The sequence below is a fragment of the Podarcis erhardii genome, assembly GCF_964252035.2.
Source record: "Podarcis erhardii genome assembly, chromosome: 6".
In the NCBI taxonomy this organism is placed as follows: domain Eukaryota; kingdom Metazoa; phylum Chordata; class Lepidosauria; order Squamata; family Lacertidae; genus Podarcis; species Podarcis erhardii.
This window is the reverse complement of record NC_138510.1, coordinates 32,268,243-32,288,219: the sequence shown is the minus strand read 5'-3', so window position 1 is coordinate 32,288,219 and position 19,977 is coordinate 32,268,243. Positions and strand designations below refer to the sequence as shown.

Below are 19,977 nucleotides of genomic sequence, written 5' to 3'. Positions count from 1 at the left end.
GCTCCAGCCTGAGACAGCTTCAATTTGCAGAATCTGGAGCTGGCTCCTACTGTTCACCACCTGAAAATAGCCACTTCCACCTTATACAGCTCTCCTGACTCCAGCTATAGGACATTCCTTTACAAGGTTTGTGGCGAAGGAATAGAAAGTATATGTATAAACTATGTGAATTTGATGTATGCTTTTGCAGAGGGTTGCTTCTGAGGGCCTTATTGCTATGCAGTGAGAGCAGTTAGCTCTCATTGGGATTTTAGATCCTGATATTCTATACAGCAGATACAACAGCAAATTTTGGAAACAGCAACCTAGACAAGCGGAACTTTAAAAACCTAGATTACTTGGGGGGAACCTTTAGGTTAGACTCTTGGATTAAGTTTTTGAGGTACTGGGATGCAAAGGAGTAAAATAGAGTGGCTTTGGGGACAAGTTAGAGTCTTATCATTTATTAGATTTCCTACCTATCCTTCACCATGAGGTCCAGGGTAGGAAAGAGATCTAATAATAATTAACTATGAGGTCCCAGGCAAATGGACAGGCCAATTCCAATGCAAAGGTCAGGTGCTGTTGCTAGATGATGTTACACAAAAGTAGGAGCATGATTGGGATGAGAGAGCAGGAGACTCTTAATTTCAGGGTCTTGGCTTCAAGCCCCACATTGGAAAAAGATTCCTGCATTGCCGGGGTTGGACTAGATGACCCTCGTGATCCCTTCCAACTCTACAATTCTATGATTCTGTGATCTACAGCCAATAATTTTGACAGCAAGTTGAGGATGGTGAATATGTCTGTGGTGGAAGGAAAGATTTTGAGAAAAAAATGAGGAGTGTTCAAGCTTTGTGATGGTCTTTCAAATGATGGGTACAATATTCAAGCTGCTAATCAGTTTTCTCTCTTCCCTCTTTTTTTATTATTTAGGCCCACCTGCTGAGCCACTAGAACCCACTAGACCTTTACCAACTCTTCCTGTTCGTAGAATCCATTCTACTTCAGAAAGAAAGCATGACAGACATTCGAGACCTCCCAGACCTCCTCTAGGAGACAGGCCTTCTACCCCAGGCAGTAAACCAAACATTTGTGATGGGAACTTCAATACTGTGGCTCTCTTCAGAGGAGAAATGTTTGTTTTTAAGGTAGTGAAAATCATCCTGTCAAAGCTGTTTTCATTAATCTTTATATATTACAAATGCATGTATTATTAATTAAATGCCACCAAAATTTCTTGGTATTTTAATCTCTGCAGTTTTTTTATTGGTAGATGTCTTGGTTTGAAGAAATGATAATAAAGTAGAATGTTTGTTGTGATAGCTGAAAGAATGTGTTTCCTTCAGTAACACTTAAATTAAGTGAAACTTCTTAAATCTAGGACAAAAATATATATCAATTTTTCACTTGCTTCCAAATGAGCTCTGCAGATGTAGTTCCTGTTTTCAGCATTTGTCCTGATCAAGGAATCTTCTCTAGTATTCCAGAATTCTACCTTCTTAATGAACAGTGTGTGTATATCAGACGTGTGTGAGACTCTTTGGATTGTATTCAATTATCTTTTACTCAGAGTAGACCCATTGGTCTGCTCAGAGTAAAAGATGAACACATCCCTCTGTGATTCACTCTGGTGCTGCTACTGAATTTTATTTTGAGACTTTAAACATATGTTTATCATGTTTAAACGTATCGAACATAATAAAGTACACTATTATTTTGTCTGGGGTAATGATTTGGTCGCAGGAATAGTGAGAGAAGTTCTGAGCAGGGCAGGAAATTACAGCTTTTGGAGGTGGCAGTTAGTGGCACTCTGGCATTTTTTTGAGGTGTCAGTTATTGCTTAGTAAGACTGGTTTTTTTATGACTGGTGCCAAATATAAGATAACAAAGCAGAGGAGGAGTCTAATTCTGCCTGAGAGGAACACTGAGTGATCTGAAAGTTAAAGGGATGTCTGACGTTAGTAAATCTGTGGGTGCTGTGATATTATAAAATGAACTTCATCACTTCATGTTGGAATCTGATGTAGGCATTTAACAAGACTCTTCTTTTTCCTTCTTCTTTTTCTTTTAGGACCGCTGGTTTTGGCGTCTCCGTAACAACCGAGTGCAAGAAGGCTACCCCATGCAGATCGAACAGTTCTGGAAAGGGCTCCCTGCAAAAATTGATGCTGCCTATGAAAGATCTGATGGGAAATTTGTTTTCTTTAAAGGTAAACATTTTGAGGTTATATCCAATGCTGCGTGAGTGAACTTCCCCTTCCTGTTGTCCCTCAAACCTGCTCCAGAGGAAGGCAAAGTCTCATTGACTGTTTCTGATTATAGCTGTCTTACCTACCCTCCTCTGCTGCTTTCTTGCCTAGGAGATAAATACTGGGTTTTCAAGGAGGTGACTGCAGAGCCAGGGTACCCCCACAACCTAGTGGAATTGGGCAGCTGTCTTCCCCGGGAAGGGATCGACACAGCTTTAAGGTGGGAGCCTGTAGGCAAAACCTATTTCTTCAAAGGAGACCGATATTGGAGGTATAACGAAGACAAGAGAGCAACAGATCCCGGCTACCCCAAACCCATCACTGTGTGGAAAGGAATCCCACAAGCCCCGCAAGGAGCTTTTGTTAGTAAAGAAGGCTGTAAGTATTAAGCTTATTTAGCAGCTTAGTAGTGTTTAATAATCCTCCATGTGTTGAACTTTGCATTCAGATTGCATTAAAGCCTGAACATTTACAAGATTACAGACACATATAGTCATGGACATTTTCTTGCCCTTATAACACGTATCCACCCACCTCAAAGTAAACTTGAGGCAGATATTTCTTTCATAGCACATGATATTCTTCCTAAACTGGGTGATTGATTGGTTTTCATCTGAGTTTTTCTCTGATTTTAATAATAATAAAAATATATATCAGTTTTTCTTATCCCCATGAATGCAAGTACAGAAGCAAAAGTTATTTTCTTTGCATAAGGTAAGATAGATTTCCCTCCCTGCTGTTATCCAATAAATATCATACAAACCATCTGTATTTCCAACATAACCACTCCTGCCATATACAGAATATTTTCTCTTCGCTGCATACCTCCAGAATATGTGAATGGCACAGAATGGAATAATATCTGTTTTCTTTTCCAGTTTATACCTACTTTTATAAAGGTAAGGAATACTGGAAGTTTGATAACCAGAGGCTGACTGTGGAGCCGGGATACCCCAGGTCAATCCTCAAAGACTGGATGGGCTGCAACCAAAAGGAGGTTGAAAGGAGCAAAGACCGGCGGCTCTCTCACGAAGATGTGGATATTATGGTGACTATAAACGATGTGCCTAGCACTGTCAATGCAATTGCAGTCGTGATCCCCTGCATTTTATCGCTGTGTATCCTTGTCCTGGTATACACAATCTTCCAGTTCAAGAACAAAGAGGTCCAGCAAAGTGTGACCTATTACAGACGACCCGTACAAGAGTGGGTATGACAGGCTCACCAGCTCGTTGGGGCTGACAAGATGGAAGAAGACTTAGACGACTATTGAGGATGGTGGCAACAGGCTGCAGACATTTTGAAAAAGGGGGAGATTGAAGGATAGCCTGCCAAACAAACATACATAACTCTTCAAGAGACTTAGATGAGTCAGAGAGAATTCTGGGACTGAAAGAACAGGAACAAAATTCAATTAAACCCAGGTGGCCTTGCACGGTGGAGCCGCTTTCCTTCTGACTGACTGACTGCCTCAGTGCCGTTTATGTCTTGGTGTGACATTTTTCACCAACCCACTCAGTGAGTGTCAGAGACCTCAAGAGGAGTTTGCTTCAACCTTTTTTCAACTCACCCAAGCAATCTTCTTCAGTGCCCTCTTTCAAACCCAGCATTTGCCAGTGTAGCCAAACACCTCTCAACAAATTGTTTTTTTCTACACTTGTCTCATCCAAAAGAGAGATAATACTGTGGGACACAAAAGGAACACTTCAGGACCTTGTGAAGAAGACATTCTGAGGCTGAGTCATTCTGAAATATTTTAATTTATTACAGGAACCAGGCAATTACCTGGATACCGTTTTTTTCCAATACCTGCTGGTCAGATGTTTTGTACATTCATGGTAATTAGCTGATGTTTCCACTCTGCAATGGCAGACACACATAAAGAGCTCTTAGGAGATAATTCTGTGTAGACCACGACTTCAAACAGCTCTAAAGCCAGATCAAATCACAACAGCAACTAGGAACCGAAATTTGTGAATACAACCAGTCTGCAAGACTAAGCAATTGGGTTTGAACACTAACATGAATGCAGCCCTTAAAACTCTTTGTTTTTAAGAACCTGTCATGTACTAAATATTTAAATGTCATATTACCACTATTTTAAGTTGGCAACAATAAATTGTTACCATTATAAGATTAAAGGCAAATTCTGTGATATTTAAGAATGTAAGAAGGTTCCTGCTGAATAAGGCCAAAGGTCCATCCAGCCCAACATTGTTCTTACAGTGGCCAACCAGATGCAAGCCACAAGGACATGCAGGTTCCCCAGTGATTGGCACTCGGAAACATACCACCTTTGATACTGTATATGGTACTCTGCAAATACAAGTCCCCTTGATCCTTTTTCTTTTATAAATGGAGGCCAAGTGGCATGTACATTAGGATGCTTGATATTCTTTAACAATATTATGATGAGAATTGTAGTTGCAGTAGTGCAGGAAAGGAGTGGCATTTAGAAGGAAATTCATGTTTTTAAAATCTGATTTGTTTATTCAAGAGACACTTAATCATGAGTGGGAGGTTATCCTAAAGGTTGCAATTTAAAAATTTTAATCTGACAAATTCTCCAAAATGTATAAAGTAAATTGCAATATTTTATAGTATCGGTGCTTAAATGATCTTGGTGTGCCACATGTATCTTTAAAACAAGAGAGAAAGCTGCACGTATCTTTTAGGCTACTACAGCGGATGGCATTCACTAGTTGTGCTCTTGATGTCCTGGTAGAAACTATCCAACTCTGCTTTCCAGGTAGGTATAAAAACTAAGTATTTCTGGTTTATTCATAGGCTAGACAAACCAAGGTGGTTTATTTTGATGCAGTATATTTTTGTCATTCCTGTTGGCAATACATCAATCTTTTTTACCTTTTCAGGAGATTCTCTACTTGCTGTTATGCTAGAGACCTATTGGAAATTACGGTATAGGAATGTAATAAGAGAAAAACCTTTTGGGGTTTTAATTTTTATTTTCATTATCACAAGTTCATGTTGCCAAAACTCTTCAGGACGACACCCATCACAGAGACCTTCCTTTCCTAAATTTCCCCAAAATCTGCTATGAAGGGTTCCCCAATCCTCTGGACCTGATTTTGAGATGGGACAATCCATTCTGCCAACTGTGTCTGTTCTGCTAGTGGCCTGATCCCAACCTTTTTTATGCAAAAATAATGGAGATGCAGGGTCCACTTGTGAGGAGAGGTGCTTATCCCATGTCCACTGACTGTAGTCTGCACATCCACTCTAGGCTTTCCACCCCCTCAAATTGGGGCAAAAATCATCAACTATTCAAGGTGGGGTTTCCATTCCTTTCCCTCCTCCACAACTATCCCAAATCCATCAAATTGGTATTATGGGTGAGACACTGGATTGTCCCAGTTTCAGCATGTAACAGTAACTAGAAGATACTTCCCTTATATTACCTTCACTTTCAGGTGAAAGTTTAGAAAAGCAAAGCCATGTCATACTTAAAAGCCGATACACTTAATACATTTGATGTTGCCTTGAAAGCTCATGCCACAAAAAGGCAGTCTGTAAGGTGCTACAGCATTTTGCCTTTTTTGCAGCTATTGATTAAGTATCAACTCAGGGGAGGATGGCAAGCATGGTTTTTAGATAGGCTATGTTGACTTTTAGCAGTGCATGCAAGGAGTTGCTTCTGTGAACCAACATAAACCTCAGTAAATTGTGTGTGGTTTGCATGCAATCACTATTAATACAATGAACCTGAACAGATGTGAAAGTGCTACAAACAGTGAAATGCAGGTTGACAGGACTTGCTCATATGCATTTTGCCACCCCCAAATACTGATTTATATGTGAATTTAATTGTAGCACTGCAAAGGCTTCAAAGAGTTGGGCAGAGTAAAATATTCATACAAGTTGCAAGCTTGGGACTCGGCTATTCTATGGAACTCTTAATATGGTTTTGTTGTGCACCCAGGAATAACTTTCACACTATCAAGCTTTTTTTCAGCACAATTCCAAACACTTGTCCAGTAGCACCTTAGAAACCAACTAAGTTTGTTCTGGGTATAAGATTTTGTGTGCATGCACACTTCTTCAGATACCATCTGAAGTGTGCATGCAATGAAAGCTTATACCCAGAACAAACTTAGTTGGTCTCCAGGGTGCTACTGGACAATTTTTTAATTTATTTCAACTGTGTCAGACCAACACAGCTACCCACCTTAATCTAATTCCAAACACTGCTACTGTTCTGAAATTACTCACCTGAGAAGCATAAAATTTCCAGAGCAAATACTTGATATAATCTAGAAGTTGCATAACTGTCTTATGGTGATCCATTTTTGCTTTAAAAATAATTAAAATTGCCCCTAAAGCTTTATCTGCTTTCAACATCTTAGAAGCCTCCTGCTAATAGCTGAGTGGTCCCTATGTAACACATCATCAAGATCACATATGGTATTAACTAGATTTACAGTTTTGCCCCATATCTAATTCTGTCAGACTATCCACTTATTTAAAAGATGCTGCCATCATACGGACTCAATAGGATTTCATCCTTGTCTTGCAGCTCTGCTTTGAAAACACCTCCTTGCTGATACTTGATCTTACCCTAGTACCTAAAATTTTTATCTTACTCAATCTATTATAATGTCCCATCTTATTATTATTTGAGTCAGATCTAAATTTGATAAAATCACATTATTTATTAATTCCTTATCTACACTGTTATGTATCTAAATCTACTTGTTACAATGCAAATCGACACATTTATTAAAGGAGTTTGTCATTTTGCCATACCACACAAAGTGCTCATGAAATCAAACACCAGCACATTCATTAAAGGAGTTTGTCATCTTGTCATACATTTTTAAATGAATGCTTGTCAGGACACTTGAACAGCATCTGTTGTTTCCAAACTCTCTAAAAATTTGAGACTGGCCAGTTTATTAATATTCCAATAAATCTGCCAGCTCCTAAGGTGTTACATTTCTGGTTCTCCTGGATTTCAGAGTTTTTGTTTTTTGCTATTTTCAGGAAGAAATATTTTGCTTTTCTAATCTGTTGATGGGAGCTTGTTTCTAGATTCCACACTTAAGGTGTTAAATGTATTTTCCATTTCTTCCATATTCATAATAGATTTTTTAAAAAACCAAGTAGTCTCTTTCCAACTGGTTACTGCGCAAGTTATTTGTTCCCCTTTTCTTAAACATTCTACCCATCACTTTTGCTAACATTTAAAGGCTGCTGCAGAAGGTTACATTTGCTTCACAGAGCAGTCTGGCTACTCTCAGAAAAACAGCCACATGGCAGAAGAAAATGTCTAGTCCTCTGTGCACACTCAATCTCTTAGTTGTCATCTGTGGGTCAGATAGCTAAATCAAATGCCACTGCACTCACATCTGGGATACAGTGGTTTAGCAATTATTATTCAATGTGGCTGCACTTCAAGGCATAGTCATATGGATGCTAGATATTTACAAGATGTTCCAATGCAAGCACGTATGGTGAGTGCAAGTTTTATATATATATAAACATGCTTGAAAGCTGTTGCAGCAGGGCATTTTGCGTAACGTCAGTAAGGAAGTACTATAGCTATAAAGGAGCTTTCAATAGCCTATGCTAAGAACTTGTTACCTTTTATTTATTTATTACTGCCTTGGACCACTACAGTTCATAAAGAAAATATGTTGTGAGCTGAACAATTTATTGTCGCACTAGATTCCCTTAACATCATCAACACGTTAAGAACTGCAAAACCCCACTATTGTGGGAGGTGGGGAAAGTAATATATTTGGGAAATAAATGTAAGCAAATAGTGTAAGACTGGAGGATTAAATGTGTAATACAGGAGCAAGAAACCCGTGGCCCTCTAGATGTTACTGAACTCCCAACTCCTGCCAGCCTAGCCAATAATCAGAGATGATGGGAGCTGTATTTTAGAACTGTCTGGAGGATCAAAGATTCCCCACTCCAGTGTAATACACCTTCAGCTGCTTTTAACTTGCACCATGCTTCATTACTGGGATGTGTTTGAGCTAGATGTAGTAAAACATGGAGTAGAGCGTGCTGAATCACCTTACAGAGGAAGACAAGAGTGATTTTGTGATAGCCAGGAACAATGAGAAAAGACAGATGGCACAATTGAAACAGGTACTTTGGCCAGTAAACTGTAGCAGGGGAAAAAAAGCTATGAAATCATAAAGTAGCTATGGAAAGCTTTCAAGTAAAAGCCAGATTGTTTAACAAAACATGTGTTCTTTCAAAACTCTTAAGTTTGATGCAGCCCTTATCCCTTATATTGAATTCCAGTATCAATGTCCAGAACAACGGTTTCTAGCTTTAAGGTTTATTAGTTTTAACTGCCTTTGGCATTAAGCTTCAACCAAGTGACACCATCACCTACTTCCAAGGATTGCTTCTATCGCTGCGCAACAAAGCAGAGCCTCATAAGAGGCTTAAGATACAGGTTGCAAAGTAGTTTCTTATGACTGAATTGTTAAGGAAGTGTGCATTCAACGAAGAGGTCAAAATAAATTATTTCCACCCAGGCTATTTCCTCTAAAGTAAATGCTCTTCATAACTTCAGCAGATGGATGGATTGGTCTTTCACCTGGTCTTCCTCCACAGATAAAGGCCAGTGCCGTTTCAGAGAACTGCTAGCACATGTTGGCTTTACAGAATTATAGGAATATGGCAAAAAGCTCCATGGCTTATTTCAGTCCTTTTAACAGGCAGTGTCTGACTACCAAATTTACATAAGACAGCTACATTAATCTAGGCTGCAGGCTATGTAAAAATGATCCAGTAGAAATCCCAGCTGTGTCTGATCGAGAAATGATAGCTGGTTCAGGCACATGCCGGTGAATGCAGAAGGAGAAAACCATTTTTTAAAAACCATTATTACATGTAATGACATCTTTAAACATTTTTCTAAAACATACACTCGCAATTTGAAAATTATGAATTAATGAAAGCAGGCCATATTAGCAGAAGTAACAAAAAGGGACACAGGTGTGTAACATTGTAGTTTAGAAATGCTGATTGTTGTATACCCTTCCTGGTCTAGGTCTGCAGAGTAATAAACAGAGCATTTACTTCAGTGAGCAATCAAGATCATAATCTGGCCTTCAGTGCTTCTGTGGTGGTCAGGAAGCAGCAGATCATGTCAAGCTAAAAAAGGAAACAGAAATGAAGGTTAGCCAAAAATACTTTTGGGGCTCCAGCACGGCTGTCTTATTTTCATCTCCGTAATCTAAAAAACCAGGCAAGGTGCAACAGAGAATTCAAAACCTGTCACACTAATTGGACTGCATTGTGAAGGTCACTAACTGGATGCATGTAGAAATATCAGCTATACAGCCATGTCAGTACTGAATTCTCACAATGGTCAAGAGATTAGACATGCCACATAAAGGCAAAGAGTACAGTGACCTCCCACTTTATTCACTGCCCCTTTTGGCGATTCTGTAAGCCAGTAGCAAAGCACAATGTGCTCACACAGGTACAGTGGTGCCCCGCAAGACAAACGCCTCGCAAGACGGAAAACCCGCTAGACGAAAGGGTTTTCCATTTTGGAGGCGCTTCGCTAAACAAATTTCCCTATGGGCTTGCTTTGCAAGACGAAATGTCTTGCAAGTTCCTGCGGGTTCCCCCCCCTTTTCCTAAGCCGCTTATCAGCTGATCCGCTAAAAGCCGCTAAACCGCTAATAGCGCTAATCCGCTAAGCTGTCAATGGGCTTGCTTCGCAAGACGAAAAAACCGAAATACGAAGAGCCTCACGGAACGGATTAATTTTGTCTTGCGAGGCACCACTGTAGCAGATGCACGAGAAGCTGCAAGTTGTTTTTTTAAAAAAAAACTGACAAAGTTTATTATTGTTGAATCGAGTCGTGGATCAAGTCACTGCAAATATTAATTACAGGCACTTTGCCTGGATACACACTTACACGCATCCCACTTGCATGCCTCACAATCTTTTTGCAACACAAAATCAATGTTTACGCGGGTCGTCACAAAATAAATAGGCCTTGCCTCACTCTGGGCTGCTGCCTGGAAGTTGCTCTGGGCTGCTGCCTTGAGTGAGGGAAGGTGGCCTTTCACTGGCCAGCATCATGGGGCAGGAGGTGCCTTCTCCCCACCTCTACACACCCATCCTGGCAACAGTTCTGCTGGGCGTCCTTCTCAGCCCTCGTCCTCTGTGGCCATCCACCACCACGTGTACTAGCTCCCCTTAGGCAGTGGCCCCAAACGATTTCCAGGATGAGTCTCTCTCTCTCGCTCCTCCCTGTGCTCCCCCCCATTAAAGTGGTTTGCTCCCCACTTTATGCAATTTCACTTATGTGCATGAGCCCCCAAAATGTAACCCTCATGTAAGTGGAGTGAAAATGGTGAGTGGGATATATAGAAAAAGTGTTCCCTTTGCAAATGATGAAAGTGGTACTAGAACTTCTAGCAGATCAGTTTCACAGACCGTGACAAGCAGGTGAAAGTACTGAGACAACTGAAGAAAATGAACTATCATCACCACCAATTGTGATTAATCACAGGAAAGTTATAATAAGCAAAATGAGAATCCAGGCAGTCACCGACCTTGAGGCATTTACTGGATTTGCGAGAAAACAAGTGTCAAACCTACCTGTCAATCAAAGAATCTCTCATAGTAGTAGCAATGGTACTTGGCTGTGATTCATTGAGTTTAAAGACACTCTCAATAACAGATAACTCTGTGCTGGTTGTGTCCAGGCCACAGAAGGCACACCAGTCATTCACAACCATTCCAGCTGCAATCACCTCACTGCCACGGTTAACAGTTCCAGCCTGGTAAAAAAAGAGAGAGACATTCATGACAATACCTCTGGCTAAGAGAGATTTTTTTTCCTTCCCCTCATCTATAACAGGAATACCCAATGCACTAACATCAGAGTTAATACCTCCCACCACCCAGGGTTGGATGTATTATGAGCCAGAAGTAAAGTATATGTAACTGATAATTTAGTTTGGAACCAGTAGCCTTGAATACTTTTTAGTGGAAAGGCAGGATAGAAATATTTTAAGTAAAATATTTGAAAAGGCAATAGAAGCCAAGCCCTCCAGAACCAGGAAGGCATATGTAAGTTAGCTCTTTATGTTTTATCATTATTTCAAAAATATAGCCCAGCATTCAGAAATGTCAGAAAAGCCAGGCCCCAATTCTCCAGCCCACAATTCTCATTGAGTGGCCTTGGGGAAACCACTGGGTCTTTGCAAACAATTTACAGCACAAGTGCTCATCTACTGTGTGGAATTTAAACACAGGGTGTGTTTCTGTTTTGGGATTCTGCATTTCCACACCCCACTCCACGTAGGCTCCAACTACACATAACATAGATTTCTCTATGTTATTCTCCACTTGTTTCAATCCTTTAAGACTGGAACCAGTTCCACCTATGCAGAAAATGGGTGGCTTAACCCCTTACAGCTTAAAACCACACTATGTCAGCTTTTTTTTTTCCAGCTTAGGGGACAAATATACTGGTACATGTAAGATATGGAAACTTCATATCACAACCCCATCCCCTGACTCCCATGGCTGAGAAAGCAACTTGCTAAGAAGGGACCAGAGAGGATAGAGTTAACCTCATTTTCCTCACACCCACTTTTGCTCAGAAACAGGCTGCCCTGGCTGCTGATTAATATGTAGAAATAATCATCAATATATGTGATCAACATAACTGTTAATGTACACATCACTTTTCAGTGTTAGCTATAGTAACTGATAGGATTCTTTTTACAGTGTGTGGATTCTAAAAGGCAGACAATGTGGGTAAGTGAAGAGTTGAATCAAAAGAAGACTGGCAAAACACGAAATCACTTTCTAACGCCAGTTCTAACCATTCCTAAATTAAACTATTTCTTAGTATGATGCTAGTAGTATTTAATCAATGTTATTCCCAAAGCACATTTCAAACCCCTCTCCCCAAGACACTCTAAAACACTCAGTCTTGGATGTCTTTCAAGTCATTAAGCATTTCTTGTTAATGTAAACATTCACTCAAATTCTTCATTGCTCTTCATATTCTTCTCCCAACCCCACCCATACTCTTAATTTAGGAATGGTTAGAACTGGCGTTAGAAAGTGATTTCGTGTTTTGAATTGGCCAGGGTGTGGCTATGGTAACTCAGTCATAAATACAGAGGGTATGGTCTCTGATCTCAGTCTTCTGAGACCACTAGGTGTGTGGGGGGGGGGGGCGGCAGCAGACAACTCAAACTCAGCCTGTTAACTTTTTCACAGTGTAAGAAAAATGGGCACTCAAAAATAAATAAATAAATAAATAAATAAATAAATAAATAAATCAGCAAAAGAGTAGTTACCACAAGTGGGACTTGTAGCAATGAGGAGAGCTCATCCTGGTCTTCAATGGAAGTCTTGGGGTGCACAAGTCCTCCCTGGTTGCTGAAAGCACAATAACTTCCCACCAACACTTGTTCTGCTACCGTCTGCCTAAATACTTCCACTTTTAGTACGTCTGCTAAAATCTCTTCTGTCTCCTGTAAAAAAATAAAATGAAATGTTTAAAACCAGCACTGTGAACACATTAAACCTTTCCTAATTAATTAAAAGCAAATGCCAAATAAATTTAGCTCATTAAGAAATGTATACATGATCACAATATTAATATAAAGGCCTTTTTGAGAACTAAACTCTCAGTTTAATAAACAAAAACCACCACTCATGTTTAGAAGAGCCTGTGTTTAGATACTGGCCATGGAAGGGTTGTTGCTCTGTGCCAGTGCACCACCAGAGACATCCAGGTCTCAGATTCAATTCAGGGCTGAGGAAGACTCTTGCCTTCAACAATGGACAGCCACTGACAGACAGTACAGACAGTACTGACTTCTGTGAACCAATGAAATAAAACAGCTTCCTAGGTTGCTAGGTGATTTCAACTGAGCATGATCAGTTTCCATTGCCTCTGACCATAGAATCTCAAGTCAGTAGCGATCAATAGCACACAGCATATAGTTCTTACTGCTGGAAGGAAAGCCATATTAAAAGCATTTACTACAACTAGAATAGAATTAGCATGCTGCTGCCACCAACTTTTTTGTGTTTTTATATTGTAAATCATCCTGTGATCCTCAGTTGAAGGGCAGTATAGAAATTTAATAAAATAAAAAATAATAGTTTAAATGATAACTCCTTTCTTCCATTCTGCCAACTGTCTCTGTAACTATGTCTCTGGCATCCTGCCTTCCAGTTGTTGTAAAATTCAGCTGATGGTGTCAAGAGCCTGGAAGAGAGGATGTCAAAGTTCGCAGGCAGCTCAGCTACTGAACCTTGTGTGGAAGAAGGAGGCTCCTTTAACTACTATCACTACTTAACATAAGTAGCGGTAGCATGCCAATTTCTGAAAAATTCAGATCAAAATGAACTCATTTACTCTGTCAATGTCTGGATGGACAAGTGCTACATAGTCATTGCACGTAGTGACATTGCCCAAGGCAGAGAGGCGCTCTTCCACTCGCTGAATTCGTACGGAGTCTGGAAGACTGTTTCGGATGTGCTGAAGCTCCTGGTCCGTGGTATTGTTTGGGACTAACAAGCCATGCCGGTTTCCTAAAAGAAAAGGGATGGGGGAGAAAAGAGACACAATTCAAGATTCAGAAGTAACAGGTCTTTCATTTTCTTTCTCCCCCAAACCTGGATGCCATAAAGCAATGAATGAAAAAAATCACTGGTTGAGTTCACAGGTCATAGTAAACAATACTTAACTGTTTACCATGAACACACAGATGGCTTCACTCCTCCCCTAGTGGTAGCAGAAACAAACCATGATCCCTGGCTTACGTAGGGACTGGGATGTGTAGTTTCTTTTGCTCAAACAATTGGGAAGACAAGAACAAACTGACTTAAGATCATGGTTTGTTTGAAGAAACACAAACAGCCACTACCCAGAAAACAAATCCTGGGATCATGGTTTGAAGGTCCCATTTGCACTAGGGGAGAAGAAAAGTGGGGCCACCTGCATGTTCACAGTAAACTATTAACTGTGTGAACTCTGCCACAGAATCACAGAAATGGATCTAACCCAACTTCCTATGACACCTTTCTTGCTTTTAATGGAGTACAGAAATACATTCACAAAGCAAATAACTACAGACAGCGAATGCAAGTAAACTAAGCCATATACTCCCGCCCCAGTATAGGGTCACCGAATACTCATTCAGATATGTAAAATTTTATATAATAAATGCAATATATCTAGCTAACAAACTAGTGCCAGGAGAACTAAATTCTTTTTTAAAAAATAATTTTTATTAACCGGCCAATCAAATCAAATCAAATCAAATCAAATCAAATCACATAAATTCCGAATTACAAAGCCGAATTTTAAATTTTGTTGAGGGAACCCATATTTCAAGATCCGAAGAACTAAATTCTTAATTTACATAACTTAAACAAGTTTATATTATTTTTTAAAAAATATATCGTCTTTCTGCTAGATAACAGGTTTCTAAGGTACAAAAAACATTTTTTTTAAATAGAAAGCAGTGAAAATAGTCTCCACCTTTAATTTTTATTCCTGGACCTGGAGTACCTCCTCTTGGGAATTGGACATTCTGCAGCTGCTAGATATTCCTGGAAACAGTGGTGACTTAAGTCGCAAGAGGACAGTGATATTAGCTATCTGCTTCCCAGCTCTTAGATAACATTATGTAAGAGCACTTTAACAGTAATAATAACCATCAGTTCACATTGCTGTTTACTGTTAATATTAATATTGTCTGAAAATTATTTTTCTCTTCCTTTTTCCATCCAGCTCAGTGTTGTCTACATTAACCAGTGGCGGCTTTCCAGAGTTTCAGGCAGGGGACATTCCCTGCCCTACCTGAAGATGGTGGAGATCGAATCTGGGAAGCAGATGCTGTATCACTGAGCTACAGCATTTATATTTTAAGAAGGATTAAGACAACCCAATTGGAGAATGCAACTTACCCACACACATTCTGCCAATGATTCGACATCCGGCAATTGAAGCATGAACTACAGGGATGGTATCCGAAAGCTCCCCTTCAAAAACACTAAAGCACAGCAGAATGAAAATTGTAAAACGGTACCAAATTCAACATGACTACATTGTTAAGGAATCAAATAAAGGAGAAACTTTCACAAGGATAGTCAGTCACATGAGCCTCTTGCAGCAAATACAAATAGCTCTCGCAGCATCTTAACCAGTAACAGATTTATCCTGGCATATGGCTTTATTGTGGCATAAACCAACATGGCATGACATGAGCTTGTTGCTAAACTGGAAGAACAATTTATCAACTGAAGAGGCAAACAGCCTTTGATGAAAACGGAGAAACCAACCAACAATAATAATGGGTCAGTGACTCTTTTTCAATGCTGGAGATGGACTCTGAATTCCATTCCATCTCTTGCCATTCTCCAAGGCTCAAAAAAAGAAGAGAAGATACTAAATTGCAGGTATATAACAACAACAATTTATTTCTTATACCCCACCCATCTGACTGGGTTGCCGCAGCCACTATGGGCAGCTTCCAACAAAACACAGGGGTCGATGACGCATCAAACATTAAAAGCTTCCCCAAACAAGGGCTGCCTTCAGATGTCTATGAAAAGTCATACAGCTGTTTATCACTTTAACATCTGACGGGAGAAAATTACATAAAGCCAAAACGTTGCTACAGCTCCTTTACAGATCCTTTCTGGGCCCGCCTCCCTCCTCATTCATTCCCCTTGAAAGAGTGCAATCCAAACTCCTCAGAGCCCTTCTACAAGTTCCTAGATGCATTTCAAATCCATGGGTCAGACTAAAAATAGGGATGATGAAGCTCATATCAGTCTAACATCAATAGATAAGTGGCTAACTCTGAAACTGCTCCCCCGAGGAATAGCCCCATTGATTCTGAGTGACCAGTTTCAGTCTGGCTGGCAGACAGCAGTCGTAAACACTCTTCAGAAACTGGGCCTTGCTCCCCAAACCCTCATAACTATGGGTCTGGGCCAAGCTAGATCCGTGGTTAGGCAAATAATCATGGACATAGAGAGACAACAGGACTGTACAAGGGTCCCCGATTATAAAATCATAGAAAATGGGAGATAAGTAGCCGCTCCAGCTACATATCTCGTATTTCCTCGCATCCAGAAAAACAAGAAGGGCTTTCACTCTTGCTAGAAGCTTGGCCTTGCCCTCACCGGTTCTGGAAGGCTCCTATAGAAGAGTCCCATACGCACAGAGACTTCGCGCCTGCTCATTAGGGGAAATAGGAAGCCCCGACCATATATTTTTTAGATGTCCTTTTTACGCTGAGATTCATAGAGACACCACTGATCCTTTGCTGAAGAGGCTCGCCAATCTTTCAGACAAGTTTAAAGTTAAGTCTCTCCTCTTAGGCAAAGACCACAAGACGACCTGGCTGGTAGCCAGATTCTGCTCCCAGATTTGTAGGCACAAATCTAGAATAAAATAGCTTACTAGGGAAAAGCTTAAGTCGCCCTTTGGGGTGCCTCAGGGTCAATTTTTATGGTAGCCCAAATCTCAGTTTTACAGGTTATGTATATATCTCAATTTTAACTCATGAGCTACTGCTGCAATCCGATCTAATTGTATATTTTATCTTTATGAACACTGTTTTTATTGTGTTATGCGAGCTGGTCTTTGACCTTAATAAATTATCTCATCTGAGGGGAGGATGTGCCACTGGGGGATGTGTGACTACTGAGAAGGCCTCCTCGCAATGAGGAAACAGCCAGAAGGCCCTCAGTGTCCTTCGGATATACAGGGCGCTGGCCATTTAGGGCTTTAATGGTCATCACCAGTACTTTGAGTGGTGCTTGGAAACAGGCCGGGAGAGCCAATAATAGATCTTTTAGGACTGGTGTGATGTGGTCCCACAGTCACCAGTGCGGAAGCTGCATTGGGGATTAAGAACAGTTCAAAACCTGCCACCCATAACTTGCCCAGGGCCTTAATGGATTCCCTCATAGTTTTAGCAATATTTGGGGGGGGGGGAGGGAAAGAAGCCCGGCTTCCGAGCGGCAGCTTCCTTTTCACGGACCAGGCCTGGCTCCTGGTTTCAGGGTCCGAGTCCGGAGTTCGAAGGGCAGGAGAAAAGGGTGACAGAAATAGCCTGGAGAGACTCGAGGTGCGGCCAGGCTGAGGGGAAGGCCTTTTTTTGGGGGGGTTACCTGTAGAAGCCCTCTGAGCCCCCGATGGCCACCAGGCAGTAGGCGTTCGTGAGCTTGGCGAAACAGCCGATCTCGTTGTTATTCTCGAAGCTGGCCCGCACCGCCATTGCTGTCAAGGAGCCCCCGAGCAGAAAGCAGAGAGAAAGGGGGAAACCGCCCAACGTCGCCCTCCGTCCGTTGCCTTAGACACGCGGACAGGCCGCAAGCCCCGTCGCCCGGAAACGCAACGCGCCGCGACGTCACTTCCGCTTCTTCACAGTCTCGCGCCGCCGTCACGCACAGACGCAGAAGCACGTCGTGCGTACGGAGGCCGCCTCCCGGTGGGGGCACTTCGGAGATTGGGTTCCTCGCTTCCTCAGTAACTCGAAGAAAACAGCGGAGAAGTCCTGGGTCCCCCCCCCCGTGTTTGTGACTGGGCATTAACGTGTCTCACATCCCCAGTAAAAAAAGAAAAGTTCCAAGTTTTAATTTTATGTGGAAAAAAACACGGCAGTATGCAAATGAGCGCTGGATTCGGGCGCCGAGAGGGCGCGAGGGGGAAATGTAAGGAGGCCGGTCTTCGTTGCAATTTGATGGGACCTTCCTGTGAGGGATTTTTTTTGTTGGGCATCCTCATCAGTCTAGCCCCGCAATAATAGTAATGGGTTGCACTCCAGGGCTGTTAGCCGCTCTTTCAACCCCTACAACCTGTAGTTGTGGAAATAATGGACTTCGTTTGTACTGGTAGGGATTGTTCCTTTAAATGTTTACAAGCCCCAGAATTGTTTTTACCACATGAATAAGATCTAGGTTTGAAAAAGCAGACACTTCCTGTTGCTATATATTTTATTTTTCAGTGCTGCTGACCAATCGCAGTTATGCTAAAATCCTTTCTACTCCCATCGATTTCTGTAGCAGCTCCCATCTCCACCCCACAGGAGAGGCTGCAGTTCAAACCTGGAAATTCCCCAATCCAGATGAATCACTTTTCAGTGTCTCTGATTGCCACCTGCCTTCAGGTTGCCAGAGGCCATGACCCTTTCCCAGCGCCACTTGGTGCTGAAAAGGCTTTCTCTCAATGTTGGGTAATGGAAAGAAGCAAGGCTTTTTTTCAGTCAAAACTTGCTGGAACTCAGTTCCAGCACATCTCAGGTGGGTGTCATTGCCATTATAAGAGAACGAAGGAGGTGTTCCTGGTGAGTTCCGGCACCTCTTTCTCTAGAAAAATAGCACTGGAAAGTAGGACATTAAGCATCATATTGTTTGGTCTGTGTAGTAGGCAGAAGACCAGAGGTCTGCCTTAAAAGGAGTGGTGAGGGACTTTGTTGTCCCAGAGTGGTTGCAACTCAATGTTCTCCTCTGAGGCGTTGTCCACACTGGAGTTTAATGGGAATTTAAGGTTGCTTATGTCTCTGTTAATTTAGCAATGCCCTCATGATGCCCTCCCCACTCAGCCCCTATCTCACACATTCTCACTTGTAAATCCGGGTTTTCCCAATCTGAGAATAAGCCAAAAATTGGGAATGGTGTGTGTGTTGCCAAACCAATCACGGCCAAAGGGATTGGGATGGGGCAGTGGTGGTGGTGTTGCACTCAGTAAGACACCCAGTCCCTATAATCTAGTGGTTCTTGCAAGGGCACAATGCACTAGATGTTAATTCGTTAGCATTATTTCTGATGTCTAAAAGTCGGAACACCTGAGAACTGTAGCACCTTTGCTTCCCCAGAGCCTCCTGCATCTGCTAGCAGCAGCCCAGTAGCAAAGCCTTGACTTCAAAGGGAGAAACATCTGGCTGTTTCAGCATCTGTTTTCAAGCCAGAAGATTAAGCAGCAGAGAAGTTACTGGTATCATGGGCCAGGAGTCAGCTTTGCCTGCTGAACAGCCTGAAAAGGGAGAAGGTGGAGTGACTCTACTTGCAGCTGATCAGCTTTCAAGGATACAGAGGAGAAGGCACTGATGAGAAACAGCTGGCTTCCGCCTTCTTAAGCAGAGCATCCAGCTGCAGTCAGTAGTGCCTGGCCCTACTTTGCTGCTCCTGTTCACCTTGATCCTTGATCATTGGATTCCCTGGCCCCTGGACCATTTGACCACATGGATTGCTGTTCACCTGACCCTAGGACTGGACCTGACTTTGGATGATGACCCTGCCTACAGGCAAGTAAACCGTTGAGACTCTTCTGGTTCACTGGTCTCCCATTCCATTGAGCTCTGCACGTTGTTGCTCAGTATGAGACTGTGACAGTTGGAACATTTGAAAACTGTAAGGAAAATTATCCCATACATAAACCTTTATTCTACTCTAGTAACTCCTACTCTAGTGATGGCCCAGTTTGCACATCACTTTAAGCCATATTTAAATTATCATTTAAAGGTGAATGCACAGTGTGCTGCTGTACAGGCAGAAAATCATGGCTGCTCCACTCCTCTGCTGTTGCACCCTCCCAAAAATCTCTCCCATCAATCCCAGAAAACTTTGCTGAACTAGTGCAACTCTCAAGCAGCACATCCAGTCTTGATTTTGAGAAATAACAGGCATCGGTGGTGACAGCCTGCTTCTCTCTACTAAGTAAGGGTTTAAGTTAGTCAAAGCTAAATGTGTGTC

General features: G+C 41.6%; 2 protein-coding genes and 1 long non-coding RNA gene across 5 annotated transcripts in view; 2 read left to right on the top strand and 1 right to left on the bottom strand.

Moving 5' to 3' along the window:
- Nucleotides 1-6,711, top strand: part of MMP24 (matrix metallopeptidase 24) — a 34,243-nt gene extending 27,532 nt beyond the window's left edge. For both annotated transcript variants that reach the window (XM_081864762.1, XM_081864763.1), the window contains exons 6-9: nt 916-1,130; nt 2,054-2,192; nt 2,343-2,609; nt 3,110-6,711. In XM_081864762.1, the coding sequence (XP_081720888.1) occupies nt 916-1,130; nt 2,054-2,192; nt 2,343-2,609; nt 3,110-3,447 (959 nt within the window). In that variant the 3' untranslated portion in view covers nt 3,448-6,711. The remainder of the gene's footprint in view (nt 1-915; nt 1,131-2,053; nt 2,193-2,342; nt 2,610-3,109) is intronic.
- Nucleotides 6,712-7,010: 299 nt separating this feature from the next.
- EIF6 (eukaryotic translation initiation factor 6) lies at nt 7,011-17,633 on the bottom strand. Of its 2 annotated transcripts, none has more exons than XM_081864816.1 (7): nt 17,395-17,633; nt 15,178-15,263; nt 13,622-13,797; nt 12,552-12,728; nt 10,834-11,015; nt 7,864-9,368; nt 7,011-7,824 (listed from the first exon to the last, which is right to left on the bottom strand). In XM_081864816.1, exons 1-6 carry the CDS (start codon nt 17,499-17,501, stop codon nt 9,359-9,361), a joined length of 738 nt encoding a protein of 245 aa, XP_081720942.1. In that variant the 5' UTR covers nt 17,502-17,633; the 3' UTR covers nt 7,011-7,824; nt 7,864-9,358. The 2 variants fall into 2 exon arrangements, with proteins under 2 accessions (XP_081720942.1, XP_081720943.1); XM_081864817.1 differs by having other exon boundaries at nt 7,867-9,368.
- Nucleotides 17,634-17,694: 61 nt separating this feature from the next.
- LOC309343394 overlaps nt 17,695-19,977 on the top strand; it is a 29,205-nt gene continuing 26,922 nt past the window's right edge. Inside the window, exons 1-2 of the long non-coding RNA XR_014157257.1 lie at nt 17,695-17,937; nt 19,101-19,529. This is a non-coding gene — a long non-coding RNA (uncharacterized lncRNA). The remainder of the gene's footprint in view (nt 17,938-19,100; nt 19,530-19,977) is intronic.

Coding starts and splice junctions, on each gene's coding strand:
- EIF6 (XM_081864816.1), bottom strand. CDS start 17,501: ATGGCGGTGCGGGCCAGCTTCGAGAATAACAACGAGATCGGCTGTTTC. Junction 15,264..17,394: donor GGCTCAGAGGGCTTCTACAG/GTAACCCCCCCA, acceptor GCTGTGCTTTAG/TGTTTTTGAAGGGGAGCTTT. Junction 13,798..15,177: donor CATTGGCAGAATGTGTGTGG/GTAAGTTGCATT, acceptor CTTTTCTTTTAG/GAAACCGGCATGGCTTGTTA.